General features: G+C 36.2%; 2 protein-coding genes across 6 annotated transcripts in view; both read right to left on the bottom strand.

Annotated features, from left to right (window-relative positions):
- Window positions 1-11,009: 11,009 nt before the first annotated feature.
- The window catches only part of LOC108686037 (tubulin polyglutamylase TTLL4-like), a 165,927-nt gene continuing 154,339 nt past the window's right edge, over window positions 11,010-22,597 (bottom strand). For all 5 annotated transcript variants that reach the window (XM_018191083.1, XM_018191080.1, XM_018191082.1 and 2 more), the window contains 3 exons: window positions 14,879-14,936; window positions 12,335-13,429; window positions 11,010-12,056 (listed from right to left, as the gene is read on the bottom strand). In XM_018191083.1, the coding sequence (XP_018046572.1) occupies window positions 11,468-12,056; window positions 12,335-13,419 (1,674 nt within the window). In that variant the 5' untranslated portion in view covers window positions 13,420-13,429; window positions 14,879-14,936 and the 3' untranslated portion in view covers window positions 11,010-11,467. The remainder of the gene's footprint in view (window positions 12,057-12,334; window positions 13,430-14,878; window positions 14,937-22,597) is intronic.
- On the bottom strand, window positions 19,838-21,165 carry LOC108686039 (enhancer of split mbeta protein-like). Its single transcript, XM_018191087.1, has one exon. It carries the CDS (start codon window positions 20,886-20,888, stop codon window positions 20,271-20,273), a length of 618 nt encoding a protein of 205 aa, XP_018046576.1. The 5' UTR covers window positions 20,889-21,165; the 3' UTR covers window positions 19,838-20,270.

Raw genomic sequence — 22,597 nt, 5'->3', positions numbered from 1 at the left:
TATATATCAGTTTAGACTCAGTGATCCTGATCAGTATTATAACAGAGAGCATGATAATCGATTTTAATTTTTGAAACAGTTTTATTTAGTATTTTGTTCGTATTACATATTTCATTTAAGTGAAGACAAAGATACATACATAGATAGATTACATATTTTGTATCAATTCAAGATTGTATTCGACAGTATGCTTATGCTTTCTTTCCTTCTAAATAATTAGGTTATTTATGTCTATATAAAAATCTAAATTATAAATATTTTGTTATTAAAAGTATCAAATATAAATAAAAAAATTGTGTTACATTAATTAAGAGCCTATTTCTTTGTACGTAAAATTTACATACAATTAATAGCAATACTGTATGACTCAGTAACAATAATGTTCTAAGGATTAATTAGGAACGTCTTCTAACATCTATTAATCAGAGAATTCTACAATCTTTTATTATTAATAAAAATTTCTACATGAAGCAATAAATTTGTTCGGATTTTTTGTCGAACTGTTTTTAGGATCACTAAAAAGTCTTCATGTAAATCATCTATCTCTTTCTACAGGTTTGTTAAAAGTTACATAAGACTTGAAAACTGTTTGCGCAAACATATCCGAGGGCGTGTCAGTCACGGATAACGACAGGTGAAGCAAATATTTATCGAATCCTTAGTTGAACACCTTGAAGAAATTCAAAATTCGGTAGATTCTCACGATCTTGTAACTTTATATTTTTATAGCTCGATATCTAAATCCCTAGCCGATCACGTTTTAGCATGCTTCATAATTAATTTAATCTAACAAAATTATTTTTAGATTTGTATCTAATTAAATTTTTAGATATTTTAGCAAAATCATTCTTTTTATATAGTATTCTACGATTAAAAGCATATTTTGATGTATTTGTAGATTGTAGAATTTAATCTTAAATTAAATTAAATTCTTATATTAAATTCTTTGGTCAAGCTATCGCATATCCCCGCAAGAGTTTTCATACAATTTAAGGGGCGTAATTTTACAGCGCACCCTAAATGCATGGTGATTCTTACTCCTGGATCAGATGATCGAAGTGGGGTCGTCGGAGAAGTGCGGCTCTGTCTCTGTGGGATTCTTCCCATGGATTACAATGAGAGAGACATAAGCCAGATTCTGAATATCTCCTTGGGTCTTCTCGAGGATCTTGGTTCTGTGACGACCGCCAGACTGGAACGGTCTCGCTTTGGTAGTGAGAGTCGAACGCAAATAAAGTGCCACGAGCCCGTACATCGCCGAGCGCTCCCTCGACCGAATCGATCCGCGTTTTTGTGATCTTAACACCGTGATTTGTTCCAGGAACGAGCGACGGATCGATCGATCGACACGGGCGAACGACCGCATTCGCGCTTTTTCTGAATCAGACAGGGAGAAATTTTTAATTATTCGTTTTTTCGTTCGCGGAACAGTACATTCGTTCCTCTTCGATTTTTCTTTCTTTCTCCTTCCTGCACGTAAATTCACGGCTTGCGCTTGCGCGCGTGCATGACGCAAAACGTTGTGCAAACCGAATAAAAAAAAATCCGCTAATTAAGAACGAATGGTCCGCGACCGATAGCTGGCAATCGCGATCGAAAGACAGCTTCGTCACGCACTTCGTCCTTTCGCGATCGGGACTTTTTGCCCGGCACAAAAATGCCTTTAACACGGCCAAATGCCTTCACCCTGCAATTATTTACATATACAGACGTACACTTATCGGGGCGGTCATTCCGGTGCGCCCGGACCTCCGAACGGATCCGAAACCGTTCGTCACGCGCGCAAAGAAAAAAAAAAGGAAAAAAACGAGGGTATAGGGTAAAGATGGAAAAGAGGCAAGGAGGAAGGGACTCGAATCTGGTCGTTACAACTGGAGGAGCGTGGGAAGGCAGAAGTCGCGAATCCTTGTAAGGAACCGTTGTATTTCCTGAAGGAGGTCCTGCGTGCACCTGACGCCCTCTCTTCGCCTGGCCCGTGAGAAAGATCGTCAGAGCCCGGCTCTTATCCTTCTCCCTTCTTTGTCGTCCTCGTGTAACGGCCACGCGAGCAGCACGCTTTCAGCACGTTTCAACGACGTTCGACGACGATGGCGGTGATGACGACGACGTGGGAAGAATCTCGTGCCGATCCGATCCACCTATCTCCTTTTCTTTGCCGCGACGACATATCTTCTTGAGACATAGCGAATTTCGATGTAATCGCAAACGACAACGGTCGTTGTAACATTCTCTTACACGCTTTACCGGAAAGACTGCCGAAAGCGTTAGCTAAAATGCATAACAGATAGCTCGTATTTTGGTGCCGTGTGGGTGGCTTAGAGATCCTCAAGAGATTAGACACAGTCTTAAATATGGTAGACTAAACGCTTAAGATAGAATGAGATAAGTGTATCCATGAATCTCTTCTATCTTTTTCATTTTATCTTAATTCTCCGTCGGCCAAGTGGAATTTTAAAAGTACAGTCGATATTTTAATTTTAGTAGATAAATGTAAATCTAAAAAAATAAATAAAATACAATTCAGGTTCTATGATAGCTTTTTAACAAATATGAAAGAATTTTTTCTAGATTTTTATACAGTTCGGAACGATATAAAAATTTGAATCTATTGAAGTTTGAAGATTCAGATTACAAAGAGTAAAAATTTCATATTGATGACAAATAATTAAGCCAGGCACAATAGAAAAACTAAGCAGTAAGTAAATCAACATTTGTAATTTACCATTGTTTATGTCATTGTTTTACTTCTACTGTAATTAGACGATTTGTTTAGGGCCACCGCACACACTTTCCGTAACCGTAAATTATAAAATGTATAAGAATTAGCCAAGAGAACTGAAAGTTTAAAAGAATGACCTTACATTTTTACAATTGTTGACTGTGATTGACTAATGCTTACAGTATGTCTTATGATTACTGTATAGAAAGTGTGGATGTGAGTATGTGTGTGTGTGTGTGTGTGTGTGTGTGTGTGTGTGTGTGTGTGTATGGGTGGCAGTCCTCACCACTTATGTATGTCTTATTGCCTTCCATTTTTTTGTGTACATAGAAAGAATGGTTTTGCTGAAGTATCTAAAAATTTAGCTAGATACAGATCTGAAAATAATTTCGTTGGGTCATCAAAATAATTATGCAGTATGCTTAAATTGGTTGCTAGAATGTCACTTTTTGCAATATTGCTTGAGATTTTTATATAATTATTTTAATGATCCAACAAAATTATTTTCAGATCTATATCTAAATTTTTATAGATACATCAGCACAATCGTTTTTTTCCATGTAAGCTATAAAAGATTAGACACCGTTTTAAATAATAGAAATAAATAATGAAAAATTTTTTTAAACTATCTAAATGATCTCCAGCTTTTACTTGAGAATCTCTAGTTTCGCCATTATTTAGAAACAAATAAGATAATTTCTACAGAGATACACATCAACGGATTTGCCTATATGTTAGAAAAGCTGCAAGTAACATTCGTGCGAGTAACAGCCACATGATTATCGTCCATTATTTCCGTAACATGAGGAACATAAAGAGAGATATTCGCACTCAGCGCAAATATCGGTTGGATGCTGGGACTTAACAGGATCACGAACACAAAGGTGCTGTTGGCGTGCACAAAATTGGGTCAGTGACGTCAGAAGAGGCTGCTGAAGACGAAACAGTTGGAAGAATAAAACGACATGGGCAACCCGGTTCCACGATTTCTTCGGCGGTTATTTTCTGAACTCTCGTGGGAACGGCTCCCCCGCGTTGGCTCAATCCGTCTGACAAAAACGTGTCTGCGAATGCCGAAATGTTTGCTCGTAAAAAAAATACATTCGCAATTGGTCGACACAACACCCGCGCAAGAAGTTCTAGAGACAACCGGATAAATTTGTCGAATATCAGTATTTATGTATTTTAAATCATGTAGAAAAAATGTTGCAATTGTCACTCTCAAAATCTTTTGATAAAAGAACGTTATCGCATTTAAGAATGTATTTTAAAAAATAAGAAAAAAATACAATTAAAAATTAAATAAAGATATTAAATAATGAAAAGCGATTTCTCCAAAGATCTAGGTAGGTCTTTTCTGTGACACAACAATGCCGCAATTCATCGATCGCTCCATCAATTGCGGTGAATCGTCGCGGGTCAACGACGAGGCGTCGTTTTCACGAATAATGAAGAATAGCAGAGGGCGAAGCGAATAGGGTCCGGGGTGGCATTCCTCCACGAATACACGCGTGCAACATGCATGCCGAAAATGGTGGCAGGGGCGGAGCTCTACGCGGGATTTTTTGGCCGCGGGTTTACATCTATGTCGTGGGGTGAAGAAAGGGGGGTGTTGCGCGCACCCCGCGCTAGCCACCTGACGCACCCCGGCCGTGGGAACCGAACGAAAAACCGTAGGAATCCTCTAGGCATCACCACGACGTGTGTGCACGAGTATACACGCGCGCGCTGCGTGCCGGTACACTCTAATATCACGGTACCTCCGGTTCTGGGGAAAAGCTCTCCCCACTTATGTGGCGAGAGGATCCGAATTATAGCGAGCCATGCTTTTATACGTTATTCTAGAATTTCTAAAATTTGATCAAGTTTGGCTCTTCTGATAGATCGCTTTGAATTGAAATGATTTCTGATTTTTATACAACTTATATATTAATATTGTATTACAATTTCAATATATAACGCATTTTATATGAAAAAAATGATCTTGCTAAAGTATAATTTACAAATTTAGCTAGATAGAGATAGGAATAATTTTATGAGACCATTAAAATAATTACGAAAGATGATCAAGCTGATTATTAAAAACATCAAAACTTTTTATAGTATATATTATACATTATGCTATCTTATATAATTATTTTGATTATTCAGCAAAATTATTTTCAGATCTAACAAAATTTTTAAATACTTCAGAAACAAATTTGTCTTTGCAGTTTTTTAATGTAACATCTATAATATTTTCAGTTATCATTTCTTTTTTTTTTTTAAACAAAAAGAACTTGTCAAAATTAATTATCGAAACAGAAGTTTATGAATAGAATTCAAATACACTGAAAGAAAAGATTGGCTGAATACGGCATAGCATTTTTAATTGATTACAGCAGTCAATTTTTGATTGTATTAGCTTATCAAAAATATATTAATATTGTAGATAGATTGCTGCTGCAGCAGCCGATCTTTTTTTTCACTGTAGCCGTCAAGTAGAGGAAATTTTTATTGCACTAGTTTATCTACTTATATGCTAAAACGGTGAAATCGTCGACGCACGCTTCGTGCACGCGCGACTTATCCGTGTATGGGAATGGGCTGCGTGACAATATTCGTCGGCCGGTTGAGAAAAGGAGGTAGCGGTTTTTTACGAGCGTACGCGCGCGGCGTGAAAGTATGTGGGAAGTCCATCGTGATTCGAGGGAGCGTCCGGCCTATGCGTAGCCTCGTAATCACGCGTCAGCTCGCAAGAGCGAGAAAACCGGAGGAGTAACTCTGTCACGCGTCAACGTAAGAGAGAGAAAGAGAGAGAGAGACAGAGAGAGAGAGAGAGAGAGAGAGAGATGGAAAAAGAAACAATGAGAGGCGGAAAGCAACGAGGAAGGAGTCACGACCGAGATTATTGTAATGCTGAAACAATAGTCCCATCTGTATGTACGAGCTGCACCGGCATCGCGCCGAAGGAGAGCGTGCCGCGTCGCACGAGCGCGGCGTGCGCGCAAAATCTACATTTCACATCATTGCTCGGAGCGACCATGATGCGGCCGATATTCGGAATCTGGCTAACTCCGTAATCTCTAGGCTTATTAAAACAAATGGAGCAAAATTAACGTCACACATATTGCAACTCAGGATCGCGTAATTATATGCCAATAGATTTGTAAAAATCAGAACAAAAAGAACATTTTCACGTGTCCTCTTTTCGTTTCTAATTTATTTATAATATCAAAGAAAAAAATAGTAGTAACTCAGTATACAAGTTTTGTAGAATTAATACAAATTTGTACAAAGTTAAATAAATTTTTTATTATTATATAGTTGTAATTATTGCAATTATTGCAATTATAAAATAATTTATTCAATAGATTATGTATATAAATTCTACATAATATAATAAAATTTGTATATTAATCACCTATATAATTGTCACTACTACATTTTTTCATATATTTATTGTTTTTTTCCTCTGAATATATAATGCGACATTAACGATTTCTGATCGTTGCAGATAGTCTACAACAAGTCTACAAACATCACACATGATTGCATCATGAAGGAATAAATCCTCGACTGCGATCGAAATTTCAAATGGATGGACGGACAGACGGGGGAGACAGCCGTATCTCGAATATGAATTTTGACACGAGGCACGGGAGGAGAACGCGCAACGCGCGCGGAAGCGTGGGAACGGGCGCTCTTAAGCCTTCTCAAAACAAAGCACGAGTTAGCTACGTGACAGAGGTGGGGGGCACGCGACGCACCTGACTATCGCGATGCCCCCAACCCCCGCGCCGCTCCACGTGCTCGCATCCGCCCGCACCGCGGCCGTTTTTTCCCTCCCGTACCCCTCACCCCCTACTCGTACTCCAGTGGCGGCTGCCGGTTTATTAAGTCGTTATCCAGGGTCGAGTACGTTCCTCAAGCGCACAAGCGAGTTTCGCGCGTGCAGCAGTGGTGGAAGACGGAATCGCCGTTAATCCGCAATTGATACGCGCACGAACAACAATAGACAATATATAATAAACATATATAATCTCACCTTTCATCTTCTATTTTCAGACATCTCTGGCGTAAATATAGATATATATGAAATGTAATATTGATAATTTTCCTAAAAACTTTTAAGGTTTAAGAAAGCCCATACAAACCAGCTCCTTATAAATACATTCGAATGTTTTAAAGCAGCCTCTAGATGTTCATTATTATTGTAGAATATTATTAATGTCTCTTTTAAATAATTAAAAATAAATAGTCTGGAAACGACCATAATATTATGTAATAATTATTGATCGTCTAGGGGTCGGTTCGCAACTGGTACCAAAATCTGTAATAGACTTTCTACAATAAGCTATTATATAAGCTTAAATCTTAAGCCGTAAGAAATTGACCAATTAAATGTGAAAAGAATAAACTAAAAGAATAAATGACTATGATTGGTCAATTTCTTATCACTTAAGACTTAAAACTTAGGTAATGACTTATTCTAGAAAATCTATAATACAATTACTGACGCTGAATATCTATAAGACTCATTTAATTTACATTACTTAAAAAGTAATTAATTTCAAGAAACTAAAATGACAACTTGTATAAAAAAAGAATGAATACTGAGTATATTTTAATAAGAATAATCCAATTTGCAAATGTAACAAAAAAATTGCATTATTTGATGTTTTTAATACAGAAATTTATATCTATAATGGGGGCTCAACAGACTTACTGTCAGGTCCAAAAGGTTGTTCAAAAGAATGTGGATAGAGAAATATAATTACGCGAGACGCAACTCTACAAATAATTGTGTAATACAGGAATGTAACACGTGCCGCAGTTAAATACATAGTAATGTTGAAATTATACTTGTGTAGTAAAGTGATATTAGAATGGCTCGTGGACCGAGAACGGCCTTGGATGATCGTACGAGACCTCTATACTCGCGCCAACGGTCATGATAAATGACACACTAATTATACACACGTGCGGAGGACATATTGTAATCTGCACTTTACAATCGTCACGCGCAGAGTTCACGAGCAAGGATCGAACATCTAATCGGCATGGAGAGAATCACTATTCATTGATGATTGCAAATTACTTCACGTACTTTTACATTTAATATATTATTCGCACATTCTCATGTTTTTTCATTCTTTCTCTAAATAAAAAAAAATATTAAAATAGAATAATAAGAGATCAAAATATATTGTTATTTTTTATTACAGAACTTATTGTCAGAGAAAAAGACATAGCAAAAGAAGTTGTAAAGACAACTGTACAAGTTTTATGTAAAATTAAATAAATAGTTGATTAAACTGTATATGTTATAGTTGAATATACTATAACATAAATTGGTACATTCAACTATGTACAATGTACATTAATTTTACATACAGAACTTGTATATCACTTTTACAGTTGCTACTATTATATTTTCTCTGCGTAAGTATAGACCATTATAGAACGATGGCATATATTTTAACTCCCATATAATTTCGTCGCTAGATGAAAGCAAACTAAATTCTGAATCTTTCCACGAAATAACTTTTTATTGGGAATTCAACCGCCATATCAATTTGATCAAATGACAAAGCGCAATTCGTACGTTATATATATGTGTGTGTGTGTGTGTGTGTGTGTGTGTGTGTGTGTGTGTGTGTGTGTGTGTGTGTGTGTGTGTGATTTAATGACTCAATTAAGACGATTTTATAATTCGATTTGATCATCTGAAATGGACCAAAGTGCTTCAACGCATGATTCTTGGAACTGATGTAAAATCATTATTCCGGATATGGTTCGCGCTTTTTCTGGGTCAGATAGAGCTTTGGACGAAAAGTCGGACGGAAGGTAGACAAAGAGTTCTAACCTCGTTAATGGATGGCGGCGTAAAAAAACGTGCGTAACTACCTGTCCCGTATTCTCAACGGCGGGGGTCTCCTTGAGATCTGTCCTCACGTAGAAGAGATGAGGTCCTTAGCCTTACATGTTATTTGCGTTGTGTTGGTTACATAACGCACACGCGGTCGCTCGCATGAATGAATACATTCATAAAGACGGGTCCGGCTGGCTTGGCGCGCACGTCACACACATATGCGGGGCTACAATCTCAATAAGAAAATACGTCTATTATGTCGTTACAATAACGATATCAATTCGTTGACCGTCGTGGCACCGAGCGGAGCCCATTGTCTTCAAACGATAGTAGGGTGTCCCCTGACCGGTGCACTATGTAAATCGCCCTCGAATAATTTTGCCTCCGAAATCTTATGGGCAGGAGTCTGAAGTCAACATCATTCGAAAGATAATTGTTATATTTTTCATCAATTATTATTACATATGAAGCGCTTATAATTTTTTTTCGAAAAAAGAAGATCGAAAACGAATTTGGCGAAAGTAACGCCAATATACACTATTATTTTCTTTGAATATTTACAAAATAATTTATATTTGACGCAAATCAATTTACGTGTTCTATCTTACTACATATAAGAAGTTATATCCGTTGCATTCATGTGTAGGGTTAATATCATTCAAAACATTAATCATCGCAACGTAAAATTACCGGTATATAATTATCCTTTAACGAGATGGAAGATTTGAGCGAATCAAACGCTGCCTTGTCTTCGTTTTTGATGACAATTGGTTTGGTCACTCTATCACAGATCGTACTTCCTCCGGACAAAACTGATATATGATATTTTAAGTGACGGAGTACCCGGCCAGTAATTGAATTTAAAGGGCGGAAGCGAAGAAATCTGGTCCCCTTTCGTATTAACCTAATCAAGCGCAGTTGTCGGTACCGCCGACTGTCGCGGTCACAATAGAGACATTAAATTGTCAGTACGGATTTATTAAACCCGGCGCGGTTACAGCTGTGAAACCGCGTAGATTTTGGACGGTTCATCTCATTGTTATATCTGACTGTTTGTAACTAATTCCACATACAGTAAGTTTGTAAGCCTCGAATATACTTTAAGATATGTTGCAAATATATTAATAATGTCCAGTTCTACCAATATAGATTAACTTTAACTCCAATTTAATTTACTCATCTTTTTCTAACTCTTATCTTTTTCTGGAAAAAGATAAAAAGTAAACTAAACCGATGTTACTATTAATTTATATTAATAAAATTAATTTTAATCTCAATTTAACTTACTTTTTATCTTTTTTTAGTTCTAAGAATTGAAAAAGATAAATTACACTGAGATCAAGTTAATTTAAATTGGTAGACGATATTAATTACTTGTGACATTTTAAGTTTATTTTATTAATATAAATTAACTTTAATCTCGGTTTAACTTACTTTTTATTTTTGTCTAATTTCAAGAATTAAAAAAGATAAATAAATTAAAATTAATAGAAATAGACATAAGACCCTAATTTTTTTTTATATTTTTATTAAAATCGTTTTTTAAACACGTGTTATTTATTAACTAAAATTTTGTGAATTTAGACGATAAATCAAAGGGAAGATAAGGCGAGGGGTCATTTTCTGTACCATCAGAGCAGGTGTTAGGCAACTTTGCTCTTGTTGCTGGAAAAATTACGTACGGTCGCTACATTAACAAAGAGATTCATCGGCGGCTTTGAGTTTTTATTATCGCTGCGGTTGAACAACCATCGTAAGAGTCGCTATTAGGCGTTCAACATTCAGGCGAACATCTCGTCGTTCTCGGTACGATGACTTGTCAACAATTCACCGTGGTTGGTATTTCGTGCAAATGTCTCCCTTCTTTGGGGCTGTCATGTTTATTTGTTCTTTACCATTGAATTTAAGACAAGTTTTTATCAATAATGAGCTTTTCGTACTATATCGGCACATGCATTAAATTGACTGAAGAAATAAATTCAGGGCAACGTCCGTATTTTATTAAATTCATGAATAATGAATTTTGCGAGTCCAAAGTTTTTATGAGTATCTTTAACAATCTTTCACAACATAGTCATCATGTTAAAAAGAAATAAACAAATAATCTTTTTGCTTACCTTTACGCGCTTGATATCTTGAATCTCCACTTGTAAAACCTGTTTGTAAAATATCAAGTTAAAACCAAAAATATTCACAAATTATAATTTGAAACAAATTTTAAATTTCAGTCTAAATATAAATTTTGTATAATTTTCATTTTTTGGTACTAACATAAAAATAAACTTGTATCTCTGAAATAATTGCAAATTTATTATTTCCTAGATAAACAGTTTTTGTTTGAGAAATCTGTTTTTAAACAGGAAAAAGAAGTCCAAGGATTATTAATTCGCAAGGACTGGTTAATTAATAATGCGGTGTTAATAATCCCGCGCCTAATTAATGAAAAATTGTTTATTAAAGACAAATTTCATTACAATAAAGTAAATTCGCACAACCGTGGGAAAAGGCACATAATGAATTTGGTCCTTGTTGAACCAATGGACATGGAAATGGTACGTTTACCCGTATGCAACAAAGCGCACGTAACATGCGAAACAAAAAGGATTCCACACGATAAGGCGTCGATAACGGGACGTCGCAGCTCTGCGTTTCTTTGATGTACCATCGTTGAAAAGTGACGTATTAAAAGAAAAAGATTACTATCTAAAACAGTGACGCGCAACCTCCTTTAAGGATCACTTTTAAAAACAGGTAAAATTTTGCGAGCTGCATAATATTTATTTCGTTTGGATAAAATAAAAAATAATTTTATATTTTTAGCTATGATTCGGCAGACCACAAAAAATTCAGTGAGCAGCTTGCAGCCCGTGAACCGCAGGTTGCGCATCACTAATCTAAAAAACTTGTTCTAAATGATACTTGGTCTTACACAGCTTTTGCAATCGGGAGATTCCCTCCTCCCGATTATCACCATACTTGGCCTCCCACGCGTCAAATAACATATTGTAGTATCTTGGAACATCAAAATACTGCAAGTATTGGTGGCTGGTGGTAGTAGGAAAAATCTTTTCAAAATTTCCCAACTGTGTTAACTCGTCTTCATACGTAATCAAATGTCTCACATCATCGGGAGTAAGATCATCGATTATTTCATCCAGATAGTCCTCCCGATTTCTCAGATTCGCGTACAAGGATTGCTTATGACGTTCCTGGTAGCTAAGGGTAGCTCGATGCAGTCTATAATCTTGGCACACCGGATCTAACTGATATCTTTGGGCTAGTTTCTCCGCTTCCTCCGCCGGTACGCATGTGGGCAGTTGGTATCCGGCCATATTAAAGAGGTTTCTAATGAGAGGCCCCTTGACCGCGATGTCGAGAGGCGAGGAAGACTGTAGAGAGGGTGATATATTCACCTCGAGTAACCACGGTTTTCGGTTCTCGTCCAGAATAATATCGATGCCAAAAAGTTCATAGCAACAATACCTTAGGATTTAATAAAATACATCAGAAAGATACTGAGTAGAACATATGAGCAAAGTAGTTACATGAACAAATTAATTACATTTCAGCATAGGAAAACCAGCATTCTCTATTAACCGTAAAATCTTATAAAAGAAATTGTTTACAACGTATTTAAATTTTTTTTTGTCATTTAATTTTTGCAGTAGTAAAAATCTAAAAAATGTTAGCGCCAAATACATAACAATAAAAGAATAATTTATTTTATTAAAAAACAAATTCAATGAATTTAAAAATCTTACCTCGAAGTTGTATTGGCCCTCGTTAGAGTGTTGATAGAAGATTCGCCAGCTATCATCGTCTTGATGACAATGTCCTTTATCGATTTCCATATCTTGACAACATTCACGTTTTCTTGCTCGAGATAGGACCACAGGGTTTTCAGGATCCACTTGTGACCGGTGCTAGAATCCACAGAGTCGTTGCTGGTGTAAGTCGCGCTGGTCTTGTTGATGCTATAGTTGGTGAGATGCATGAAACGATCGCTGAGGTAGTTAATGTCGTCGTTGTACTTGACGGAAGCGAAGCGTACAAGGCCATCTGGATATATGTAAACCTTAAGCGGATTAAAGCTGGTGACAAACACGTAGAGTCGTAAATCGAACTTGGCACCTCGTATTAGCATTGGCCGCGACAGATATTGCTGCACGACGACGGCGCGTTTCTTTGGTATTTGGGACCAGCGGTGGACTACGCGGATCCCAGTACCGCGAGCGGACGCCGGCGGTTTGATGATCCATTTCTCTTTGCCGCCGTTTTTCTCCCATACCTGACGAAACATACGCATATCTTGAGGTAGCACATAGGTGCGCGGCACGAAGCCGAATTCCCGCTTGCCGTACTTCATCATCATCCGGCTAAGATTGCGCCAAAGCCGATCTTTTCGGCCGATCTGGAAAGTGCCGGGAAAATGATTGACCTTCTGCGATTCCTTCAAACTCTTATAGGAAATGGACTTCATGTGCTTGCCCCAAGTGCCGGACCAATATCGACATTTCTTCATTAATCGATAACCGGAATTCACAACGGTGCGACGCACTAATATCGGTGTTACCGTAGTCAAGTGCCATTTAAGATGTCTCGTTATTTCGTATGGCAGTGCCGAGCCAGTCTTGCTATCAAACAACTGGAAGGCGATGTAAGGTGGCACATTATCGAACAGGCTTCTACGGAAGGGCAGTTTGTTCTGTTTGTCACCATCAATCGACAGCAGATCTCCATCGATATCGAGGTCAGGCACGCTCTCCTCATCGTACTGAGTCTCGGCGCCATCAGTGCTGCTCGCAATGCTACTAGTTTCGTGCTGATTATATACGATTACATCCATCTCAAATAGCCTGCAACACATGGGGGGAACAAAGGATTCATGACGCACGGCAATTTAACTCTGACACTTCGAGTGATTCAACATCCTTTACATTTGTACATCGGTATTTGTACATCTCTTTAATTCTTAAACAATCTCGTTTCAAATAACGGTAGCAGCGAATCGATGCAATTACGTAATTCGTAATCGTAGAATCATGTCGATTTGCTGTTGTCGTAATGTGGACGTCTTTAAACAATTAAGGTACCAATGAATACCGTTAATACGGTATAGAATACCGCTACCGAACATCTCCACGAAACGAAATTGTTAGAGATGAACATGTCACGGCCTGTCAACAATTACAATTTGCTATGATTGGCTGAGCTTCATTTATACATATGTCGACTTAGTTACCGAGATATTGCAATCATATCCTTATTATTGTTATAAAGAGATGCTTCCTGTGGAAATTTTCACTGCGATTACAAAGAGTGATCAGTTTTCTCAGACTTTAAGGGCATAATTGAGATTGCAGATAAAATCAATTTACTTGTTGCAGTAAAGAGCAAGATACGTAAAATTCGATTAAAATTTAACTTCGCCGGCAGCCACGTAACTTGAACAAAAAATTTTCTCTCCATAATTTATTGCTGCATTCTATCTCAAATCCGTTTAAATCCACAATGCAGAACACTCAACATAAACAACTCCACAATGTTACCATTACTTAAATTTTTTTAGTCGATTTAAAAAATTTTTTAAATTATTGTACATCAATTATTATGGAAAAAAAAGCACAAAAATTCTTACAAAACATACTTTGAATATTTTTGATCATCATATATTTTATAAAAATATTAATTTACAAATTTGATTTTTTTAAAAATTAATTAATTAGTAGTAATTTTTTTTAAAAACATATTACAAAAATTCTTACAAATTATATTTTAGGTATTCTTGGTCATTGTGTATTTGGCAAAAATATTGATTTGAAAATTTAATGTAAAAATTTAATGAAAATTTAATGTAATATTATTCTTGAGAATTATATGAATGTTTTACAAAAATTTTTATAAAACATACTTTGGATATTTTTGGACATTATTATGTATTGATAAAAATATTTGAAAAGTTAATATATTTTTCTTGAGAAAAAAGGATAAGCTGTTTTACATTCCTTAACTTATGACCTTCTTTGGTTTAATAAAAAGTCGCATAGTAAAACGTCAATATATAATAAGAATCATAAAGATTGAAGGTCACAAACTGAATGCTGTAAAACATAAAGCCATAAAATGTTATTATCGTATTGGCAATTACATCGCTAAGCAATTTCTGTATAACAGCGGCTGCGAGTGAGACTATGATCGAATGATGCTTCGCGATCATATCAATGCATGCAATAAGCATCTTAATAGACGTATTAGAAAATAGCGCATGCACGATCACGAAGTTTTGTAAAAGAAAAGATACGTACCAATGTATTGTTCAAACGCCAACAACTACCAGCATTATGACGACACGGCCACAAACACCTGAAACATAACAATTAATTCGCAATTATTACAATTGCCGAGAGATTATAATGATGGATAATACTTTTCGTACTCTCATTGATAACAGGATTAATATTTTCTTGTAACATGCATGGAAATTTGTGAGAAAAATATTTCGAGAAATGTACATAAAAACATGGAGATAATATCTTTTTACCGATCTTAAAAAACATAGTTTGCTGTGCGAAATCGTAAGATTAAATATCGCGAAAAAATAAATATTGAATATTTACATCGTAGCAATAATTTATGTTTCGATAGATTACGAATAACTTATAAGTCAATTCAAAGATCGTCGAAATTTGAACTACCGGCAAACGTCAATTTGCATTTCATAATCTTATGCAACTACGTTCATCCCAATTTTCTAAATATATTTTCAATATTTCATACATGATTACAACATTTGTGTTGCGTTAATGTATCCTATTTTAATTTGATGCATCTTATGCTTACTTTTTATTCAATTTATTTTTATACATTTTATTATTATTATATTTAAAAGACAAATAAAAATATAAAAAAATTTTCTAGTGGCTTCTTTTGATTATTCAATTCTTTTAATACGCTTTAGCTAATTCTATTAAAAATAATTTTTGTTAATAATTTGAACACAATGTTATGTTTATCGTTATATTTAAACTTTGTGAATCAACCAGCGGCTTGTACATCCCAATAATTACGAATGTAATTATTCGCATGCGAAGAATGTGTTTGTCTGTTACACATTGCATTTGAATTGCATGAGAAGTCGATACATGTCCGTTCGCGTGTGAAATGATAGATACATTTTGCCGTACAATGGTATTTTTAAAACGACAGTGGATTAGCGATAATTTAAAAAAAAAATACTGCTGTAATTTATATCTATCCTAGAAACTTCGTTGTCTTATTTTTTATTCGTGGATTTTTTCCGTAAAATTTGTAATTTTCTATTTGCAAAGTAATTTGAAGAATTAGTCTTCTCCTCAATGGAGAAAAAAGTGTCATTTTCATTATGATAATTTCACAAATTCTTTGAACGAAACATTGCCTGTAAAACACGATAAAAGATAGGAACTCCGAGTAGAAGAATACTCCAAGATAGGAAAATATTTATTCCACAGTAAATTATCTACAAGCATTAACTCTTATCTCATTACTATTAACAATCATAAAGCTAAAGTTACGACACTTTCCCTATAATGATAAGTTTGCGGGAAGGTACAGGTAGAAGAATATACTGCAGAAATCGTAAAATGGATAAGCGTGATGATAGACATCAGGATGCAGATGTGCGCATGCCGCAGTTAAATATAAAAAGCGAGAGCTGTCAATTAATTCGCCGCCGCGAAACGCATGTTAAGTAAATATGCCGGCCACCATGTGGCAATTAAATACTCGTTATCGATCGTGCAGTCGCCGGAACACGGTAGTGCATTAATCGGAAAGTAAGACAGGGGGCTCGCGGAGAAGAAAGAGTTAATTTTCTTTCGTGGCCTACTTACGTAAAATCAAATTAACGCTATGCTTTAAAAATACAACCAGAACGGAAGACTCGAAAAAGTGTGAAAGCGTCGCGCCCATCGATCGCCGCGATTGATCGATGACTTATGGAGCAATCCATCCACTTGCGCTCTGCAGATTATTCTTCTTTTTAAATATTTCTTTTTAAATAGATCGTGATTCCAATTCATATAGAAAAAGAAGATCATTCGATTCATTTTAGACTGATGCATGTTAAGTAATATCGGAGAAAAAAAATAGAGATTTCTAAAATTAGTTCACGAGGGGTTTGGGTCAAACTGATAAAAAAAGCGAGAGCAAGATTGCTCTTCCTGTGGAATGTGTGTACGAAACAGACATTGTGTTTTTGACGCCCGTGGAGAATGAGGGAAATTGATTAAATCGTGTTTTAAGACTGGGATACAAGAAAGCTCTCGTATTAAGTCGCATAAGACACATTAATATTCATGTGTCAGTTTCGCCACCTCCGGGTATGGTACTCGGACGGCTACGGCAGGTGACAGGCGGTTTTCGATTTCTTGCAATGTCGCATGGCACGATTAAAGCCGCCGGCCAAACATTGTAGTCTTTTGCATGCGCCGAAGGTGACTTGCTGTAGCGTTTTCGTTGCAGTGCTATGCAATTTAAGGCGATTTAATCTTGTTGCATCCCCTGTACCGTAACTTCCGTGATTTTTTGACGATACAAGAAGAGACAAGATCGTACCTTTATAATTGGATATGGACATAAAAGTTACGAAAATATAATGAAATATAAAACACATTTTTCGCTTTTTCTTTCAATGACAACCTTTTTCATTATAATCTCAGTAATTTTATAATAAAGCCTTGCGCCTATAAGAATTATGCATTTAATGCAAAAATTCCAAAGTTATATCTCGCGAATATTTATGTATCATATAACACATACACACTCGATTTATTTTATATATAAACTAAATAAGATATTCCAGAATAAAAAAGATAACTTTTTTTATTCTATACAGTTGCCACAGAAAATGAATTTTAAAATTCCCTGATTTTTCCAGATAAAAATGGGAAATTTTCATGACCAATATATAAAATAAATAATATAAAATATGTAAAAAGTTTAACATTTAGAATCAAGAATTGTAAGAAAACTAGTTTATAATAAATTTGGCTATTGGGAATTGTACTTATGGCGCTGTACTATGTGCGCGATAAATTTCGAATTATTATACAATCAAAATCATGATTGTAATGCAACCTATGCACCTATCAGTTATTACTGATTTTATGCTTCTTCTGATATGGCTTTCGTGTTTGATTATTCTAGTTTTTAGTTGTCTGGGCGACACCAACATAGACTGTATTACAATCTTTGCACCTGATTTTGTACATTCCTAGACAATTTTAAAACCGGATCTTTATGAGCTTTTATATTAATATTATTGAGTTTGTTCATATTGAAGAAAGAAAGTCTCTTATATAAATCTTTGGTAATATGATTAAATTTGTTAAAATTATATTCATTAAATGGTATTGGTGAACCAAGAATTTTTTATTTCATTTTCATTATCTGTTTTTTTATTTTGTAGTGTTTTTTATTAATGAGACTTTTCATTCTTTCAGATATGGTGTCAAATATGAATTTTAAAGGATAGTCATTGTCTAGAAGAACTTTAACGATAAGGTCCAGATTTTTTTCTATGGAATTTTATATCCGATGAAAAGAGAGTTCTATCTACTAATGCCCGATTTTCCATCAATGTAAATTAACTTTTACATCTACAGGTACGTCTATCTAATTTTTAGAATTAAAAAAAAAACGAAGAGTAAATTGAATCGAGATTAAAGTTAATCTACATTTGTGAAAATGGGTATAAATCTATTATTATGCCCTTCTTTTAAGAAAGAGGATGTTGAGACAAAAAATTTAGATATTTTCCCGAAAATGTTGGTTTTTGATACCAATCAAATTTTATGTTATTTATTTTATTGTTAGAGATAATGATCGTGGTATCAAGAAAATTAATTCTATCGGGACCCACTTCAAGTATAAATTGTAATCTCGGATGGAGTAGATTAAATTTGTCAAGTATTGCATTTATCATTGTTGTTATACTACTATAACTATCTCATCAACGTACCTGTAGAAGAATCGAATATCAAAATCTAATGTCGCAAGAACCTCCAAATCTTGTATGACTAAATCAGCTCGGGGAAAGCAGTATGCCGAATATTTGTTGATAAATGTAATTGTCAAATGAGAAGTATGTAGAGTTCAAAGCTAGCTTATATTATTAAATACTCAAAAGAAGCTTAGTAGCATAATAAAATTTTTGAGAGTAAATTCAAGCTAACAAAAAATAAATTAGTATGGAAAAAAATGCAGTTATAACGAAAAGAAACGATTAAATAAAATTAACGAATAAAATATAAATTTTAATTATTTTATTTTTAAAAAATCGTTTAAAGTGCAAGAATTTTAATCGTGAAAATATGATCCGATTTACTGCGATATATTTAATCTCGATCATTATTGTGTATTAAAATTTATTAGTGAAGTGAATGATTAATTAAATCTGTTCAAATCGAGCAATTGAACTTGTTACTAATTATAAACTATGCGGATTATTTTTGTATATGCTGTTAAATGCTTTTAAATAAATTAATAAATAAATACCTAATTGAAATGAATCGATGTGAATATTAATTTTTCCTTCTTTTTATATTTCGAAATATATTTAATGACTCTTTTGCCATTATCAATAACAGCTTTAACAGACTTTTTTCTTTTTCCTCCGTTTAATTAACTTATAATTTGCACAAATATTAAATTTTTTAATTGTAATATACGATTTGCGATATACTGTAATATCCAATTTGGATTACTTTCAAAATTTAATAATATAAAATACAAGATTAATTAAATTCATTCGGCTCGAGTAAAATCTATAACTATGTTAAATTATGCAAATTATTTTTGCGTAATGTATTCTACAAAATGCTTCTTAAATAAATTAATAAATAACTGAATTGACGAATCATCAAAATAAATGTCAATCTCACCTTTTCTTTTTTTACATTTAAAATATATGTATTAATTCACTATTATCATTAGCTTGAATGTAAACATTAGTTTACATTATTAAATCATTAAAAAAGTTGCAATAGATCTTTTATCTTTATTTTTTCGTTTAATTTATCTACAATAATTTGCACAAATAAGTATATTAAATTTTGTCATATGAAGTTATAAATTTGAATTTTATCATATAAATAGAAATGTACTCTTTGAATGAAGTAGCACTTTTCGCTGTGTCATGTAGCCTTTTCATATATCTATGATTCCGTTATTATAAGAATATTAATAAAGAAGAGAAGGATGTGGAATATATTGTGGGTGGTGATTCGATATCATTTATCATTGAAACAAGACGTTTATTGATGATGATGATACTACCCGACGATCTCAACAGAGATGCCGGATGACTTTACGTCGAAAAAAGTTCTTAAACATAACAAGTTAACATCTATATAATAGTCGCTATGTTTTACAAGAAAATAATCATCTCAGGTACAAAATGGAACCCTATCACAGACGTCACTTAAAGCTTTAATCACCTATGTACAATGCGACCGAGTAAACCGCGTAAAGAAATAAAAGTTCTCAAAGAATTCTCAATGAGACTTCGCAAAAGTTTCTTTTGGAAGACAGCGATTCGTCGTTTTTCTTCTCGCGATGCCATCAGCGGAAGGATCCTTCGTCATTGTCCGTTGGATTGTCCGTCTTGATTCTCCGTTCTGGATATCTCGGGATGGTGTTTGTCGTTTGATTGCCTCATCACCAGGGTCTCCAGACTGCGTTGGAAGACTCCGAAGACTCACCGGAGGAGCTCGCGACACTGACAGGGCTCTGCGGAGGAGTGTACACGTTCTGGGGCACGTTTGTCTGACCCGTCGGCGCTTGAGCCGTCTTCGTCGCAGTTGCCGAGGTTGCCGTCGGCAGTGCATGCTTGGTACCAGCTGGACCCTCCAGTCGTCGAAGGCAGCCACCGAGGTGTCGCATGAGTTGAGCACCCGCGGCGGGATGCACCGCTGCAGCGACCGGCGTCGACAGGAAGGTTGACACCTCCTGGGCGCACTGGGTGAAGCCATCGCGGAATCGGTCGGCGTAGCTGTTCTCCGGCGTGAGTGTGAGTCTCCTGGCGGCGCGTAGCGTGTGAAGATGACGCACCGTCAACTCAAGGATGTCTGCCTTTTCCAACTTTGCCACGTTCTCACCCTCGGCCTGCAGTGCAGTCACCATCAGATCCTTCAGCTCGTCCAAGCAACGATTGATACGGGCACGTCGCTTGCGCTCCAGCATCGGCTTCATCACCTTGCGGTATTGATAAGTGCGTGACACTGGTTCCTCGTACTCCATGCCGCTGACCGGCGTGTAACCCGTGTGCGGTGACATGATCACACTTTATATTGTCACTGGTCACAAAACAAGGAATAACTGAGTCCAGTGAGAGTGGATTCTTCTGCGGATGTCTTGCGTTGATTCCGGACTGAATCACCGATCAAGGATTTAGAGGAATCCGTGGTGCTCTCTTGTTAATGTATATCTCCAAATCGGAAATAGTTCGAAATCAAAAGCACAATCGAAAACGTTCGACGTTTATATTATTCTCTATTCGAATAGTACTGTCTCGCTGTTCTCGGAGTGCCGAGAGTGCGTCTGAGTCCGTACGTATTCGTGACGGTTCTGAAGCGCTGGTGGGGTACAACCCGTTATTTATATGCCGCGTGATGCCCCACCCGTGCCGCCGTCGTCCTGCGCCCCACAGCTGGGTGACGGAGGGGTCCGAGGGGCACGGTATGCTGAACCCTGCAGCCCGCGTGCACGGCCAGCCAGCAGCAGCCGTGGCGTATCGTGGGAAGCTCGCGGGCCGGAGCGTTCCCACAGATCGGGGGGCCTGTTGGGGCCTGCACAGGTTCTGTGCCGCTTAACGCCTGCCGGGCCGAGGAGGAGGGGAGGGGGCCCTCCTTGCGAGCGAAGAGCGTACGCTCTCGCGCGCGCGCGCGCGCACGGGAGGGGACACTTTGCTCACCGAGAACACACCTGCACGCGGTGCCCTGGCACGACACGACGCGCCAAACCGCGCCGAGAAACACGGGCGAGAGGCGAGAAGAGGAGAGCACACGCCACGACGCGCGACCAGCACGAGGACGACTCGCGCGATCCGTCGCGCGGTAGAGCGGCGCGAGCCTCGATCCTCGCGCCGGAGATAAAGATTATCGCGATTGAATCTACGAAGGATGCCACTTCGCGAGGATATGGGCTAGATTGAAACATAGCGAGAGAAAATAAACTTTCTCGCGAGGTTTCAGAGTCATTTGGAGATATCATTTGCCAATCGTTTGTAATTTTCAATGACTGATATACCTTCTGTTATATATGAAAATATATTATATACCTTTATTCAATAACACATACAATAGATAAAACTGATTTTACATATAATGCAAATATGATAAGAGATAACTTTAAAAGTTACTCATTACAAAACCATCATTTTAAAGATTAACCCATATCTAGAAAAATACAATTTTTAGAAGATTAAGCCTAATCAGAAGTTAATCAGAAAATAAAAAACTGAGACTAAAGCTCTAAACAATGCGAAGCAACAGAAGAAACAGAATAACGATAGAAGCGATAGAAACAGAAGAATCCAACATAAGGGAATGCATATCAGTGCACATAAAAACACGGAATAAGAAAACAATAGCGATAAATTTCCGACAAGTTGGAATTCTGTATTTATCGCCTTATAGCCTACCAATCAGCGTCTAGATTTTTCATTCTATTTATATATGCTATAACCTTGAGCGGATGGAAGAATATACTACAGTTTATATACGAAATTAGATTGGTTGAAATATTTTATTTCTTTCGCAGCATTATGCAACGAGAGGCGACAATTATATATCGCTTATTTCTATAACATCCTATTGCTATTTTTATCGCTGTTGCCTTGTGTTTAAGGCTTAAAAGATGTATAATGTATAATCGTGCACTGAAAGAAAAAATTGGTTGCTATCTCAATTTAGATAGTAAAATAGATAATAAAATCGAAATTATATACTGACATTGCGGATAGACTAACACAAGTAAAAATTTGC

The sequence above is a fragment of the Atta colombica genome, unplaced genomic scaffold, assembly GCF_001594045.1.
Source record: "Atta colombica isolate Treedump-2 unplaced genomic scaffold, Acol1.0 scaffold163, whole genome shotgun sequence".
Classification (NCBI taxonomy): domain Eukaryota; kingdom Metazoa; phylum Arthropoda; class Insecta; order Hymenoptera; family Formicidae; genus Atta; species Atta colombica.
The sequence above is the reverse complement of the archived record's forward strand: the minus strand, read 5'-3'. Positions and strand labels throughout refer to the sequence as shown.

Excerpts from the sequence above, each read along its gene's own strand:
- LOC108686039 (XM_018191087.1), bottom strand. The coding sequence starts at position 20,888 with ATGTCACCGCACACGGGTTACACGCCGGTCAGCGGCATGGAGTACGAG.